The 16,363-nt window shown below is 44.4% G+C and overlaps 2 protein-coding genes across 6 annotated transcripts in view; both read right to left on the bottom strand.

Moving 5' to 3' along the window:
* The window catches only part of LOC110538780 (sterile alpha motif domain-containing protein 9-like), a 30,502-nt gene extending 29,703 nt beyond the window's left edge, over positions 1-799 (bottom strand). For 2 of the 5 annotated variants that reach the window (XM_090194002.1, XM_090194006.1), the window contains exon 1: positions 471-799. The gene's annotated coding sequence lies outside the window, so the exon portion shown is untranslated. The remainder of the gene's footprint in view (positions 1-470) is intronic. The other 3 variants (XM_090194005.1, XM_090194004.1, XM_090194003.1) reach the window with 2 other exon arrangements.
* Positions 800-2,825: 2,026 nt separating this feature from the next.
* Positions 2,826-16,363, bottom strand: part of LOC110538768 (serine/threonine-protein kinase/endoribonuclease IRE1) — a 27,389-nt gene continuing 13,851 nt past the window's right edge. Inside the window, exons 7-22 of the mRNA XM_090194010.1 lie at positions 15,986-16,087; positions 13,389-13,650; positions 12,084-12,162; positions 10,534-10,693; positions 10,125-10,240; positions 9,824-10,027; positions 8,612-8,855; positions 8,321-8,411; positions 7,826-8,015; positions 7,499-7,598; positions 6,916-7,115; positions 6,542-6,689; positions 5,735-5,862; positions 5,467-5,590; positions 4,679-4,746; positions 2,826-4,589 (exon numbers count right to left, since the gene is read on the bottom strand). Of these exons, the coding sequence (XP_090050136.1) occupies positions 3,972-4,589; positions 4,679-4,746; positions 5,467-5,590; positions 5,735-5,862; positions 6,542-6,689; positions 6,916-7,115; positions 7,499-7,598; positions 7,826-8,015; positions 8,321-8,411; positions 8,612-8,855; positions 9,824-10,027; positions 10,125-10,240; positions 10,534-10,693; positions 12,084-12,162; positions 13,389-13,650; positions 15,986-16,087 (2,834 nt within the window). The 3' untranslated portion in view covers positions 2,826-3,971. The remainder of the gene's footprint in view (positions 4,590-4,678; positions 4,747-5,466; positions 5,591-5,734; positions 5,863-6,541; positions 6,690-6,915; positions 7,116-7,498; positions 7,599-7,825; positions 8,016-8,320; positions 8,412-8,611; positions 8,856-9,823; positions 10,028-10,124; positions 10,241-10,533; positions 10,694-12,083; positions 12,163-13,388; positions 13,651-15,985; positions 16,088-16,363) is intronic.

The following is a 16,363-nucleotide window of genomic DNA, read 5'->3' as shown; positions in this document are numbered from 1 at the left end:
ACAATACTATGTTAACGTTACATTTTTGGCTGTGTTTGGTTGTGTGGTTAAAACTTGAGAAGTAAGAGAAAACATAAATAAGTCCAAATGAGGCCAAAGGCGCTGTAGTGTACAGCAGGGTTCCGGTCATTTGAGGAAGTAAACTGAAAATCAATTAAATATTTGAAAAAATTGCATTTATGCCCAATGATTTCACAACAAGATAAAAGGAAAACAATTTATTTAAAAAGTGTCAAGTTTTAAACGTTTTTATTCAAATCACTTCCAGAATTGAGTGACTTAAATTGGAATTGACCCCAACCCTGGTTTAGCCTACAGTATGGTCCGAAATCATAGCTTCCTACAAAGCTTCCATAATGCTATCTTATTAACTACGTCTGTTTGTGTTTGGACATTTTCTCCTGTAATTGCTTTAATACCAAAGAGCTGGTACTGTCCAAGTACATAAGTAATGAATGTTTTCAACTCACCTCAAAAAAATAAGTAACACTTTATCACTGTATTTAAATGCATCGTAGGCTAAGAACAATGCAGCATCTGGTGGGCTCCGGCCTCTCTGTGTAGTGAAGAGTGAGAGCTGTGGAATAAGAGCTGTGAAATAAAGCAATGGACATTTCTAAGTCCCGCCCAAATTAGAGCTATCAAATAAGTTGTCCCTCCCTTGTCTGAGCACTGTAAGTTTCGTTTGGTAGAAAACCAACGTTTGGAGTGGCAATAACTGACGTAAAGAAAAAATACATACAGCCCCTATAATTTTCAATCAAACCGTTTGAACCACCTGTAACTGCAGTTTTAAAATGAAAGACATGAGGAAGGGACTGTAAACTAAACTAAATATAGCTTAGACGATGAGGTTACACCCACTGTAAAATTCGTTCAGCTAGGCTTCTATTTTTGTACAGAACAAAGGTGACTAAGACAGATGGTGAAGCAATAGCAGTGGTAATTCAAATGAATAGTTCAAACAAAATGAGTCTTTCTCTTGGCACAAAATGTTTTTCAGACCCATGTATCTGACAAGTATTTGCATAGATCTGTCAAGGGAGATACAGTGCCTTCAGAAAGTATTGTTGGGGTAGGTTCCTTGTTCCTTGTCAATCATTTGCTTATTGGTGAAATCAGCAATCAGACAATATCTTTAAGCAAATCAATCATTAATTTATTAATGCAATTGCAGACAGAAGTTGACAACGGGAACAGGGTAGCCTAGTGGTTAGAGTGTTGGACTAGTAACTGAAAGGTTGCGAGTTTGAATCCCCGAGCTGACAAGGTACAAATCTGTCGTTCTGCCCCTTAACCCACTGTTCCTAGGCCGTCATTGAAAATAAGAATTTGTTCTTAACTGACTTGCCTAGTAAAATAAAGGTAAAAATAGCACGCATGTTTCCCAAGTAAGTTCTGCAAAATAGGAAAGTGTCCAAGTTGCTTTAATATGCTTGCAGTCAACCTCTAGTGATGTAACCTTCTACTCACGAGACCAGACCCATGCATATACAGTTATACAAACTGTATATGGTAAAACGGAACTTTAAAAAAAAAACATTCTGAGAATGGAAGTGAAAAATGTTAGGTTGCAGGGAGGTTCTGAGAACATTTTACTATGTTTTCCTGGGAGGTTTTATTAACGTTCTGATGGAAATTATAGGCTACTTGAAGGTAATTAAATAACATTCTGAAAACACATTTCAATAAGATTTAATAAAAATGCTAGCTTATATGTTTTGAACTCCAAGCACAGCATCAAAAAGAAATGTAGGTGAGGTGAGGCCTCATTTAACACAGTAAATTCATCAGGCTTAAGCCATGTTTCAGTCAGGCCAATCACATCAAGATTATGATCAGTGATTAGTTCATTGAATATAACTGCCTTGGAAGTGAGGGATCTAACATTGAGTAGCCCCATTTTGAGATGTGAGGTATCACAATCTCTTTCAATAATGGCAGGAATGGAGGAGGTCTATATTCCAGTGAGATTGCTAAGGCGAACACCACCATATTTAATTTTGCCCAACCTAGGTCGAGGCACAGACACAGTCTCAATGGGGATAGCTGAGCTGACTACACTGACTGTGCTAGTGGCAGACTCCACTAAGCTGGCTAACAGCCTGCTGCCTGGCCTGCACCCTATCTCATTGTGGAGCTAGAGAACATCTTTGGGACAGGGGGCAGTATATTCACGTCCGGATGAAATGCGTGTCCAAAGTAAACGGCCTGCTACTCAGACATGCATATTATCAGTATAGATTAAAAACTGTCAGATTCAAAACTGTTTGAATCATGTCTGTGAGTATAACATAACTTATTTGGCAGGCAAAACCCTGAGGACAAATGGTTCAGATCTTTTTTTTTTTGAGGTCCCTCGCTTTTCAATGGGTTTTCATTGGAAATTTCTAATCAACTTTCCTGCTGTTCCAATCGCTTCGACTAAATGTCAACAGTCTTTAGAAATTGGTTGAGGTTATTCCTTTGAGAAATGAAGACGTAACACTGTTCAGAATGAGGCTCCAGTCTAGTGTACTCTTTGTTAGAGGCGCGTGACCTGAAATGCACGCTCCACTTTGTTTTCCTCCGGTATTGAACACAGATCATCCAGTCTTCAATTTTATCAATTATTTACGTTAAAAAAATACTTCAACTTGTATTAGGAAAGTAGTTTGCCTGCAGGGTTGAAATATGCTTTTCTCTCTTTGTTTACTGGGGTGCTATCCTCAGATAATAGCATTGCTTGCTTTCACCGAAAAGCCTTTTTGAAATCTGACATGTTGGCTGGATTCACAACACGTGTAGCTTTAATTTGGTATCTTGCATGTGTGATTTCATGAAAGTTTGATTTTTATAGTAATTTATTTGAATTTGGCGCTCTGCATTTTCACTGGCTTTTAGCCAGGTGGGACGCTAGCGTCCACATATCCCAGAGGTTAAAAAAAAAAAATATTAAAACTATAACAGTTAATTCATGTAATAAATGAAGACCTATTTAACTGCCAATCATTATACAGACAATATGATTGAATAAAACATGTTGTATTGGGTCATCACTCAAAGCTAGGATGAGAGAAAACACCATTCTGACAGCAAAACCCAGAATGTGAAGTGAGTGCTTTCTGTAATCATCCTGTCATGACTTGTAGCTGAACCAGTTTTAGTAAAGGCCTCGTGAGTCAGAGGTCAAGCAAATAACACTTTGGGTGACGCCCTGCAAAAAAACCACAATCAGATCACATATTGCCTTATGTACAGCACAAAGCTATCAGAGATAAGTAGAAAAGATAAACACATTCTGCTTTTACCAGTGTTCAGTTCAAACACCCTTTGGACTATCTGTCCTCGCCTGCACAGGAAGACAGGCACTGAAATAGTACTGATTCAAGAGAGAAAAGCAGCATCTGCAGCAGGAAGCAAAACTATTCCAGACACATCTACCCTCACAGAGCTCACATACATAACACAGTGTTATTTAAAAAGGCACAATGGCCACATCTCATGATTATCAATGACAGTCGTTATCATGTCTTCACCCTCATCATTAAGAGAAATAAGATTCCACAGTAAAAATACCATTGTCGACTTGTCTTTCAACAACATCAACAGAAGAATTCCTCCCTTGCTTTGCCAAGTATTTTGTGCCCAACAATACTTGAATACCTCACAATACTTGACATTAGGAGGGACTCCATTGCAAATAAAACAGATTCTCTCTGTACTACACATTACGGCCCCCACTAGTTCATTTCAGCCCTGGCTTCTTGATGCTTCGAGGGACATTGGGACGATTCCATTCGGAGCCATTTTGTCTCAGTCGAGCAGGAAAGGCACTTGGTTTGGGCTGCTGCTCCCCCCCGTCGGCAGCTCCCAGGCACTGCAGGCCTGGTCCTCACCAGCACAGGACAGAGCAACAGAGCAACAGTATGTGTCCACTTGTAAGGCAATGCTCCTCTGTGCAGCACTCATCCACCACCCCTCGTCGGCTCTCAGGCAGGCTCCGTGTCCGGTGTGGCTGGATGTGGCACAGGCAGTATGTGTGGCTCAGGTGGGATGGGATCTGTAAGGGGGGTTTCTGACTGTGTGGGGGGTTCTGAGGGCAACACTGTCTGTGGAGGCAGGTCTGGCAGTGTGGATGAGGGTGATGTAGGCTGTACTGGTTGAACTGGTAATGATGTGGATGATACTGGCTCTGCTGGTAATGTGGTTGGCACTGACTGTGGGGGGGTTGTTGTGATTGACAGTGACTGTATGGGTGTGGAGTCTGATACGGTCACTGACTGTATGGGTGCTGTGGATGGAATTGTGTTTGACACCTCAGGGTGTGAGGGTACTGTGTTTGACGGTGTGGGTTCCTCTGGCTGCGACGTGTGTGTCTGCAGCGGGGGGGTGGTCTCGGGGTGTGTGTAGGGAGTCCGTATCCAGGAGAGCTGCTCTGAGCTAGAGTAGTAGGGAAGGAATGACCTCTCGTGGGCACAGGTGCGCATGGCCAGGTAGGTGTGGCGCAGCAGGTGGGGGAAGCGGGAGGTGAAGTAGGAGACAAAGTCATCAGGGATGGAGCCCAGAGTCTCCTGGACCTCTGCTGGTAACTCCCTGTAATGGTGCTTCTATAGGAGGGACAAAAGAAGAAGGATTCATATACACAGACATCTAAATCAGGTAAACACGCATCATTTAGCTGGAAAGACACCCATACCTTGTTTCTCATGGCACGGAGAAGATCTCTGACAGACCCTCCTTTATACGACCGGAATTTGCGTAGGTCTGACAAGAGAAAATACATGCAATGAGTAATCCACACAGTACATTCTAATAATTTATCCTAAAATGTATCATTTATCCTAAAAGTCTCATAATACAGCAAGATTGAAATACCTCAATGTCCTGGTTTAAAGTTAGATATCCTATAAATATAGTCTACCTGTCAGGAAATCTTCAGCCGACTAGTTCTCCACATGGCATGAAAACTAAAACATAACAACAAGCTAAATAGACAAATGACTGACATGCAAATTAAAAACTCATGAATGCAACAGTCACAACAAACCTTCTCTTACCATTTCTTTCACATACAGTGGCATATTAAGATTAGAACAACCCTATGAAACAACCCTATTCAGATGAACACTCAACAGGAAGCAAAGCAGCCTTTCAGGTTGAGAAGAGCTCAGCTAAATGCTGCAGTCTGGATTGACAGGAAACGCAAACCACATCCACAGTCACTGCATTTTATATCAATGACTACACTCACATCTCTTCTGCACTTGAGAAACATTAACCCTAACTGGGCAACTAAAACTGTAGTAGGTCATCATTTCTTAATGAAATATATACCCTTTAATTTATTAAAGGCACCAGCATAGTAGTAGGGTTAAAACTGAACTCAGACCAGTCTCTTTACCAGTCTACACTCATGACATGGACAAAGTCTTGTAAGACTGGTATGTGGTTGTAGCTACAACTGATCTCAGTCCAGTCTCTTACCGGTCTGTAGAGGCACCGTGATGTGTTCCCTCCAGTCCAACTTCACCACGGCCCGCCCCCCTCGCTCCAACTGCCTTACGATTGGTCCGTCCAGCGGCTCCTTCTCTATCCTGTCACTCAAGTCCTACAGGGGAAACAAGATGAAATATGGGTTTTTATTTTTTTTAAAGAAAATGTCGTTATTGAAAAATGTTCCGTTCACAGTTGCATCTCTATACTGATTTATGTGGAACAGTTTAATTAGAAAAGTATTGGATTTGATTGTGACCTGGAAGAATTGCAGCTGTTTCTCCAGGCTCCAGAAGAAGGGGTGTTTGAGCACGCTCTCAGCAGAAGGTCTCCTCTGGGGCTCCATGTTCAGCATCTGTTCTATCAGGTCTGTGGCCACGATGTCCTCTGGGAAAGACAAGACCAAACACTCTCAGTCACTATGGGGCAGTGTGGCAGAATTGGGGTGAGCTATTGTCACTTCTCAAGGGTTATGTTATTGTTCTGTGTTGGACTGTGATGTTATGCATTTCATAACTCCTGTTATGTCTGCACCCTAAAACCAGGCCATTGTGTTCTGGAACTGTTGCTTGTATAAAATAACTTGTAACAATATGATTGTATTATTACCTTCCACTGTAAAAGGGACATGTAGCCATTTATTCTTGGAGCTCCATCCCTGACTGAGATCAGAGAGGGATCTACCTAGCAGCTTCTCGTCTGCATTAAAGATTCACTATTCACTAATTAGTCTCTGCCTAATCTTTGGATCAAATTTTCCACAACAGCGGTCTCTGATGTGAAACAACTGATTGTCAATGTTTGGGTTTGCATTAAACAAAATTGCAATAACATCAGGACCCCGTCTGTCTATAATAACTAATACTGCCTTTACCAAAACTGTCCAATGTAAACTTATTGCTCTCTTTGTACTTTCAAAGGCTGAACTGATGCTCACTAGCAAGGAACTACTGTTTCTTAGACAGTCAACATCCTGGTTTAAATCAAATCACTTCCAAACCAATCCTACACCAACTTCCCCTCACCGCCTTCCTGTGGGTCTGAGAACAGGAAGTGATGTCCTCACCATGTTTGTGGGGCTGTAGCTGGTCCAGGCTGTAGGCTCCCAGCAGTATGTTGGCTTGCCTCTGCAGGGACTTGCCAAAGGGATGACATCCCCAGGACACCACATAGTAGAACACACAGCCTGCAGAGAAGATGTCCACCGTGCACGTCTACAGAGGAAGAGAGAGAGAGGTTGGGCGTTCAATAATGCCGTTCTGTTGATGGTTAGCAATCAATGTCTTTGATAAAGGCAAGATAAGTATGTAACAGTGAACTGCATTCACATCAATTTAAATTAGTATCAGACAGCGACAGTCACAGGCTTTTGTTTCATGACAGCTGCTATCTGTAAAATCAGGACCAGTCATGTGTCCAGTAGGGAGAGGGACCACTCACAGGGTTGTCCTTGCAGTCCTCACTGAGGACCTCTGGGGCGATCCACCCCTCGGTGCCGGGCACCCCGGACCTCCTGCTGAAGCTGTGTCGGCCCACCGCCAGCTTCTTACACAGGCCAAAGTCGGAGATCATGGCCCGCGCCCGACCGTGGGCGTTGGGCATGGACACCAGGATGTTGTGGGGCTTCAGGTCTCTGTGCACTGGGGACGGGAAGAGTGGAGAAGATCAGATCAGACTGGAAGAATAACCTGTAACCTAGGAGATCTTAGATGTTTACTGTACCTAGTCCAGCTGCAGTAGTCTTGTGAATCTTATTGAAAATATTACTGTATGGTAAGAACCTTTTTGTTCTTCATGAAAACCTATATTAAAACCTAGTGGGGCGGCAGGGTAGCCTAGTAGTTAGAGCGTTGGACTAGTGACCGGAAGGTTGCAAGTTCAAACCCCAGAGCTGACAAGGTACAAATCTGTCGTTCTGCCCCTGAACAGGCAGTTAACCCACTGTTCCTAGGCCGTCATTGAAAATAAGAATTTGTTCTTAACTGACTAAAGGTAAAATAAAAAAACATCTTGTGATTATTACCTATATTGAGGGAGTGCAGGTGTGCCAGTCCTGACATGGTCTGCTGCAGCAGCATCACAGGCTCCAGTCCATGCCGATCAAAATCCTGTCTCTCCACATACTGAAAGAGGAAACACAAAGAGTCTGCATCCAGTGAGTGAGTAAAAGTAACAAGAAGCAACTTTAAGAGGATGAATTAATTAATACATGAATGAGAGCGTAAGCTGAAAGGTCAGGAAGAGAGAGGGTGTTGTAGGGCTTAAGACAACTTTGGAGGGCCAGATACATTTGGCTCGTGGGCCGGGTGTTGCAGACCCCTTGGTTTGGTGGTCAGTGAGGCTGCAGTACCTCTTGCAGTGAGGCAGTACACAGCTCTATGGCGATGTACTGGAACTGGCGGTCCCTCTCTGTGCAGAAGTAACGGATGACGTTGGGGTGCTCGTCCGACTCGCGCAGCAGGTCCACCTCACGGTCAGCAAAGCTGAAGCATTCTGGGAGGATCCTCTTGACTGCCACGGCACGGTTGTCAAACTGACCCCTGGTGGACAGAGCAAGGGAAGGTTAGTAGAACATTCCTAAACAGACACTTTACAAAGAAAGGTTGAGTTCTTGTCTGTATGTTTGTAAAACTGAACATTCATCAAAGTAAATGAAAAACGAAGGTTGTGTCCCAATTCTCTTCCCACTTGCACAGAAATAATGGGGATGCGGCCAAAGACTCTGGAGAGTCTATATGACGAGTAGAGATGATTGAACGACTAACTGAGCAGCCTCAAAAAGGCACTTGACTTTCATTTCACTTTGTTACAAAATGTAGATACATTAGCCTGGGGTGAGACTTACTTATACACGATGGTTCCCTCTGCACCGTGTCCCAAAACATTTTTGGGACGGAACATTATCTTTCCAACTCTGACCATGTTGGAGTCCTCATCTGATGAACCATAAAAAAAGCACATCAGATATTGGAATCAGAAGAGTATCTCTCCTTTTCAAAACAATTGCCAGGCATCAAGATGAACAGAGCAGTGCTAGACCTACTGTAAGTGTGTGAGTGAGTATCTGTGAGTAATTGTGTGCGCATTAATGTGTGTTGTCTTTATCAATGTGTGTATCCACTTGTGTCCTCCATACCTCCGTCCTCGTGCTCGTTGGCGGAGCTGCCCAGCTCGGGCACAGACAGGTTGGAGTGGTTGGATGCACGGGGGGTGATGTTGGGGGTGCCGTTGGGACTGCTGTGGTCTGAGTCAGCGTCCGGGGCCAGCAGGGGCAGGTCGGTCCCTGGGGGAGAGAACGGCTGTCTCCTCAGGAGATCCAGCCGCTCATCCAACTGCCTCTGGAACTGTTCATGCTGCAGCTGCTGCTGTTTGTGAACACTCTGGGAGAGGAGAGATGGAGAAGAGGGTGTGTGTAAACCAGAAGTACATGTATAAGTGAGCTATAGTGTTCAAGTTAGGTTTGTGTTATATCCATAACTCAGCATTTCAACTAAACTGTGGCTTTACTTCATACATTTAACACAGAGCCTACCACCATACTGGAACTAAACTGTGGCCTTACTTCCTACATTTAACACAGAACCTACCATCATACTGGAAATAAACTGTGGATTCCTACATTTAACACAGAGCCTACCATCATACTGGAACTAAACTGTGGCCTTACTTCATACATTTAACACAGAGCCTACCATCATACTGGAAATAAACTGTGGATTCCTACATTTAACACAGAGCCTACCATCATACTGGAACTAAACTGTGGCCTTACTTCATACATTTAACACAGAGCCTACCATCATACTGGAACTAAACTGTGGCTTCCTACATTTAACACAGAGCCTACCACCATACTGGAACTAAACTGTGGCCTTACTTCCTACATTTAACACAGAGCCAACCATCATACTGGAACTAAACTGTGGCCTTACTTCATACATTTAACACAGAGCCTACCACCATACTGGAACTAAACTGTGGCCTTACTTCCTACATTTAACACAGAACCTACCATCATACTGGAAATAAACTGTGGATTCCTACATTTAACACAGAGTCTACCATCATACTGGAACTAAACTGTGGCTTCCTACATTTAACACAGAGCCTACCATCATACTGGAACTAAACTGTGGCTTCCTACATTTAACACAGAGGCTACCACCATACTGGAACTAAACTGTGGCTTCCTACATTTAACACAGAGGCTACCATCATATTGGAACTAAACTGTGGCTTTACTTCATACATTTATGTCACTCATGTTCAGCTTGTTGACTGACAATTTGTACAGCCAGGTAGTAACAGCAATACACCAGATCACCACTAGGTGTCAGTGCTCCCTCACCTTGGGGTAGATGATGATGAAGGCTACCCAGCCAGCCAGGAGGAAGGTGCTGAAAATGATGGTGGCCATGTCTTTAAGCATAGAGTCCACAGGGGCCTCCACCCTCACCTGTGAGGTTCGCCCCGGCTGCTCCTGGATGGAGGTGACCGCCGGGGGGCTGGGGCCCACAGTGGGGCCTTCTCCCATGTCACTCTCATTCACCTTCTAGAGGAGGACGAGGGAGAAGATATTTTTTATACCCCAACAAAATCAAATCAAAGAGGAGAGGTTAGTTGGCATGCTGAAGGACTGAAACACACACCTCCTCTAGGGTCTTCTCTGTGGTGGGGGGGATGACATTGCTCTGCTGGCGTGGGATACTGTCAGGGAACTTCTCCAGGATCTTGTTATGGGCATCAGGAGGTGTCTCATGATGACCTGGGAGACAAACGCATCCAACCAGCATCAGCATCATCACTATGATGATATTACAGTGTGTGTAATAACATCTATAACATCAATAACATATTCTTAAATCATTATCATGCTGACATCACTGAAAACCAACTTCCATCCTTATTCTACAGCCACAACTGCATTGAAGTGTATGGACTTGGACAATGCTTGTGTTCCACATTTGAGAACTAACTGAGCATCCAGCAGAGGGCACTATAATAACACAAGGTAGACACTGGGGAGGGGGGAAAATGCACAAGAGGAGTGTTCTCTACCTATGAGGAGCAGGTGGTTCCTCATGAAGTTGATGCGGTTGCGTTCCCTCAGGGCAGAGTTGAATTTGACGCTGGTCCTGGGGGTGATCACACACTCTTCCTCCATTGTTACCTCCTGGCTGTTAGGACCCTCCAGCATGGGGAAGGTGCTGCCTCGGGGCTACAGGAGACACACAAACCACTAGATTATGGAACTTTTTTTAACTAGGGAAGTCACCTAGTGATTGACATCCTTTTCAAGTACTAAGTAGTTCAATGTTAATATACACTACCTGGCCCAAAATATGTGGACACCTGCTCATCGAACATCTCATTCCAAAATCATGGGCGTTAATATGGAGTTGGTCCCCTTTTTGCTGCTATAACGGCCTCCACTCTTCTAGGAAAGCTTTCCACTAGGTGTCGGAACATTGCTGCAGGGACTTGTTTCCATTTAGCCAAAAGAGCATTATGCACTGATGCTGGACGATTAGGCACTGATGCTCGTAGTCTGCGTTCCAATTAATCCTAAAGGTGTTCGATGGGTTTGAGGTCAGGGCTTTTTGCAGCCCAGTTAAATTCTTCCACACTGATCTCAAATCATTTCTGTATGGACCTCGCTTTGTGCACAGGGGCATTGTCATGCTGAAACAGGAAAGGACCTTCCCCCAAACTGTTGCCACAAAGTTTGAAGCACAGAATCTTCTACAATGTCATTGTATGCTGTAGTGTTAAGATTTCCCTTCACTGGAACTAAGGGGCCTAGCTCGAACCGTGAAAAACAGCCCTAGACCATTATTCCTCCTTCATCAAATTTTACAGTTGGCACTATGCAGTCGGGCAGGTAGTGTTCTCCTGGCATCCACCAAATCCAGATTCATCTGTTGTACTGCCTGATGGTGAAGCGTGATTCATCTCTCCAGAGAACGGGTTTCCACTGCTCCAGAGTCCAACGGTGGCGAGATTTACACCACTTCAGCGACGCTTGGCATTGCACATGGTGACCTTAGGCTTGTGTGCCTATTTCATGGAGCTCCCGACGAACAGTTCTTGTGCTGATGTTGTTTCCAGAGGCAGTGTGGAACTCGGTAGTGTTGCAACCGAGGGCAAGTGATTTTTATGCGCTACACGCTTCAGCACTCAAAAAGCTGAATCCACTCATTTGAAGGGGTGTCCACATGTAGTTTAATGTTGTTAAATGTTGACAGAAACTAATACATCCTTTACTACTTAGAAGGATACTGAAATAAGTGGGATGTCAATATCAAACGGATTACGTCAAATTAATCTCAACATCTTATTGTAAATAGATAGCATCAGCAAGACCCCTTATTTCTATCTCATGTTCCTCTGTGCTGCAGGGACCCAGGCCTGAGGGGATTGTGACCTGGGTTGTGGTCAGGTAAATAATCAAACCAACACTAGTGCAGGTCCCTGTGACTTTTAACTCACATCTTTGATCTTGGGCTAAGAGATCAGCTCCCAGAAGCTTCCAGTTGTTTGATGATGTTCTAGATTCTAGACGGAATGTCACATTTTGTTCTAACACAGAAGAGCCTAGTGCCACTCACCACGACCGTGACCCCATCATGCACCAGGGAGGGCGATGCGTACAGGCTGGTGGAGTACTTGCCTACGTAGAGTGTGGCCCTGTGAAGACAACAGAACAGGATAGTCTTAATGTTAGCTTTAAACAAGGAAGAGAAGCCTAATAGTCTACCTCAACCAGGACATTTAGAATAGGGAGATTCTCTATTATACTGTAGACCGCTTTGACTTGAGTCAGAAAACTGCACTATTGGTTACAAACAGACAATTTCACACACACACTACAAGATCACCCACTGAAACTCTTATTTCTCCTTTCTTCTGAAAGCTGGTGTAAATAGAAGTACAGAACTGTTTTGTGAAACCATGACTGAAAGAGTCCATCTGTGTTGGTTAGATATGTATCACTTTATGAACAAATGAAACACCTCTACAAGTCCTGACTACACCACCACTGGCTCATGCGATCATCAAACATAGATATAAAGAGATCTTCAATACACCCCATCAATGATTCAGAGCCCTGGAATGCATATCAAAGCTTTAACACGAGATGGGGCCAACCCCTGTTCTCAGGATGGGGAGATCAACCGTAACACGTGCTGCTTGCAAAATCAACTTACTCAACCCATCAGAAATTACTTGTGAGACTTCAAGAGTTCAGTTAAAGCATTTTCAAAGGGGCCCCTGTTAACAAAATAAATGCCTTGAAGGAAAACATAAGAGAGAAGGAAGTGGCTAAATAAGCGTGAAACTAATTCAACAGAAGTCAAAGGAGAATGGTCTTGGCAGAAATGCTGTGGCAAATGCTAAAGGGTAGAGGCTCTGCTTGGAGTCTTGCTGAGCATATACTGGAGCTGGTAGAAACCAATCAACATTGTTTATAGAAAAGGGTGGGGCTTCTATTCCTAACCCATCAGGACAGAATCCTCAACCCAGATATGCAAATATATACAGTACCAGTCAAAAGTTTGGAAACACCTGCTCATTCAAGGGGTTTTCTTTATTTGTTGCTATTTTCTACATTGCAGAATATATGTGTATGCACATTCAATGCCCAAGGCTATGGGAAGATTTGCATGAAAGTTCAATCTAAAACAGTAGTCCGCTCTACACTTTAAAATACCCACCCCTGGGGGTATTTACTATAGACAAACAATGACATGAGGGTAAAATGGACACAAGTGACAATGAAAAAGTTTCATCCAATTGTCTGTGTTTTTCTATGAAAGCATAAGACACCTACAAAGTCATTTCTTAAGTCAGGGTTGTGCCTCCATAGCTGAGTAACTAAAGGGAAGCCACTGTCGATCACACAGTCTACTTACATGAGTTTGTTTTTGGGCTTCTTCTCCTTGGGGAAGGGATACTTCCACTGTGTGATGCGACCCACCTCGCCTGACATGAAGGTGAGGTAGCGCAGCGTTTCCACAGCGACGTTGGTGAGAGGCACCTTGCGCAGGCCCTCGCGCTGCCATATGTACATGGCCACCACGGGGGAGTTGTAATTCTGGATCCACTGGACGTCACCCGACTCACTGTCCACTGTCACCACCAGCCCGTCACCATTGGAGACAAAGTGGGCCATCTCTATAAGGGGAGGGGGAGAGGAGGGGGGTTACGTAAACTGGGTGTACGTATTGCATCATTGCAACTATGTGAAAGATGACGTGAGGTGGACAATACACATATATAGAAAGAGGTAGAGAGGGAAAGAGATGGAGATGTGAGGAGAGGGAGAGAAACGTGAGGAGAGAGAGGAGAATCATACACTGCTCAAAAAAATAATGGGAACACTTAAACAACACAATGTAACTCCAAGTCAATCACACTTCTGTGAAATCAAACTGTCCACTTAGGAAGCAACACTGATTGACAATAAATTTCACATGCTGTTGTGCAAATGGAATAGACAACAGGTGGAAATTATAGGCAATTAGCAAGACACTCCCAATAAAGGAGTGGTTCTGCAGGTGGTACCACAGACCACTTCTCAGTTCCTATGCTTCCTGGCTGATGTTTTGGTCACTTTTGAATGCTGGCGGTGCTTCCACTCTAGTGGTAGCATGAGATGGAGTCTACAACCCACACAAGTGGCTCAGGTAGTGCAGCTCATCCAGGATGGCACAATGCGAGCTGTGGCAAGAAGGTTTGCTGTGTCTGTCAGCGTAGTGTCCAGAGAATGAAGGCGCTACCAGGAGACAGGCTAGTACATCAGGAGACGTGGAGGAGGCCATAGGAGGGCAACAACCCAGCAGCAGGACCGCTACCTCCACCTTTGTGCAAGGAGGAGCACTGCCAGAGCCCTGCAAAATGACCTCCAGCAGGCCACAAATGTGCATGTGTCTGCTCAAACGGTCAGAAACAGACTCCATGAGGGTGGTATGAGGGCCTGACGTGCACAGGTGGGGGTTGTGCTTACAGCCCAACACCGTGCAGGACGTTTGGCATTTGCCAGAGAACACCAAGATTGGCAAATACGCCACTGGCGCCCTGTGCTCTTCACAGATGAAAGCAGGTTCACACTGAGCACGTGACATACGTGACAGACGCCGTGGAGAACGTTCTGCTTCCTGCAACATCCTCAAGCATGACCGGTTTGGCGGTGGGTCAGTCATGGTGTGGGGTGGCATTTCTTTGGGGGGCCGCACAGCCCTCCATGTGCTCGCCAGAGGTAGCCTGACTGCCATTAGGTACCGAGATGAGATTCTCAGACCCCTTGTGAGACCATATGCTGGTGCGGTTGGCCCTGGGTTCCTCCTAATGCAAGACAATGCTAGACCTCATGTGGCTGGAGTGTGTGTCAGCAGTTCCTGCAAGAGGAAGGCATTGATGCTATGGACTGGCCCGTCCGTTCCCCAGACCTGAATCCAATTGAGCACATCATGTCTCGCTCCATCCACCAACTCCTGGACAGTCTGTGGTGCAACGTGGCGTTGGTGGATGGAGCGAGACATGATGTGCTCAATTGGATTCAGGTCTGGGGAACGGACGGGCCAGTCCATAGCATCATAGCATCCATCCACCAACGCCACGTTGCACCACAGACTGTCCAGGAGTTGGCGGATGCTTTAGTCCAGGTCTGGGAGGAGATCCCTCAGGAGACCATCCGCCACCTCATCAGGAGCATGCCCAGGCATTGTAGGGAGGTCATACAGGCACGTGGAGGCCACACAAACTACTGAGCCTCATTTTGACTTGTTTTAAGGACATTACAGCAAAGTTGGATCAGCCTGTAGTGTGGTTTTCAACTTTAATTTTGAGTGTGACTCCAAATCCAGACTTCCATGGGTTGATACATTTGATTTCCATTGATAATTTGTGTGATTTTGTTGTCAGCAGTTTCAACTATGTAAAGAAAAAAGTATTTAATAAGAATATTTAATTCATTCAGATCTAGGATGTGTTATTTTAGTGTTCCCTTTATTTTTTTGAGCAGTGTATTTAATATTAGTTTCCTTTGATATTGGATGATGTTCAATAGTTATGAGGATGTTGTGAGGATAATGACAGTAGAAAATCATCTCCCTGGATCTATGTTCTATGAGATATGCTTTCAACCAGAGAGCAGGACGATATCAGTAACACAATACTCGTTAGTATCATGGCAAGGAAACAAAAACACGAAGCGGATTTAACTTCTTTAGGAAAACAGCCCTGATGTTGGAAACAAACATCATTGTTGTCATCCAGATTCACACATATTTATTTTCCAAGCTATAGCACACAATATGTTACATCCAGCAGGTTTTTACAGGACCAAAGAGTTACATCTGCTTCCTGTTTTCATTTTTGCCATGAAAAATATATTGTGATACTGGCATCATCACAGCCCTACCAGACAGCAGGTCTCAAACAACTCAGTCTCTCACATACATAGCCTACATTCACTGTCGCTATCGAGAGATATAAACGCATGTCTTACTGTATCTGGTGTCGTCGTCAGGCAGCGTGGAGGCGTAGTCGAAGTAGGTGGCATTCCAGCGGAGCTCTCTACTCTTGGTGTCGTACATGGTGATAGTGTACTCTGGGGAAGGGACAACATCATGTACTGTAGCCTAGAACATGTAGGATATGCCAGAGTAGTGAAACTAAACTCAGCAGGACTTAACCCATGGTGATATTGTGCTTTGGGAAGAAATGGTGAGAGCGCTCATTACAACTATGGTGACAACACTGGCCAAATTCATGTTCCCCTGACAGAGGTATCCCACGTCTCCATGTCTCAAAGCATTTATACTTCTTGGACTGCTGCCCTGGCAGCCTGACCTTTACAACCGCCATAAATATCTACAACAAGCCA

Source organism: Oncorhynchus mykiss, chromosome 12 (genome assembly GCF_057628025.1).
Source record: "Oncorhynchus mykiss isolate SJ-2025 chromosome 12, ASM5762802v1, whole genome shotgun sequence".
Lineage (NCBI taxonomy): Eukaryota > Metazoa > Chordata > Actinopteri > Salmoniformes > Salmonidae > Oncorhynchus > Oncorhynchus mykiss.
The sequence above is the reverse complement of the archived record's forward strand: the minus strand, read 5'-3'. Positions and strand labels throughout refer to the sequence as shown.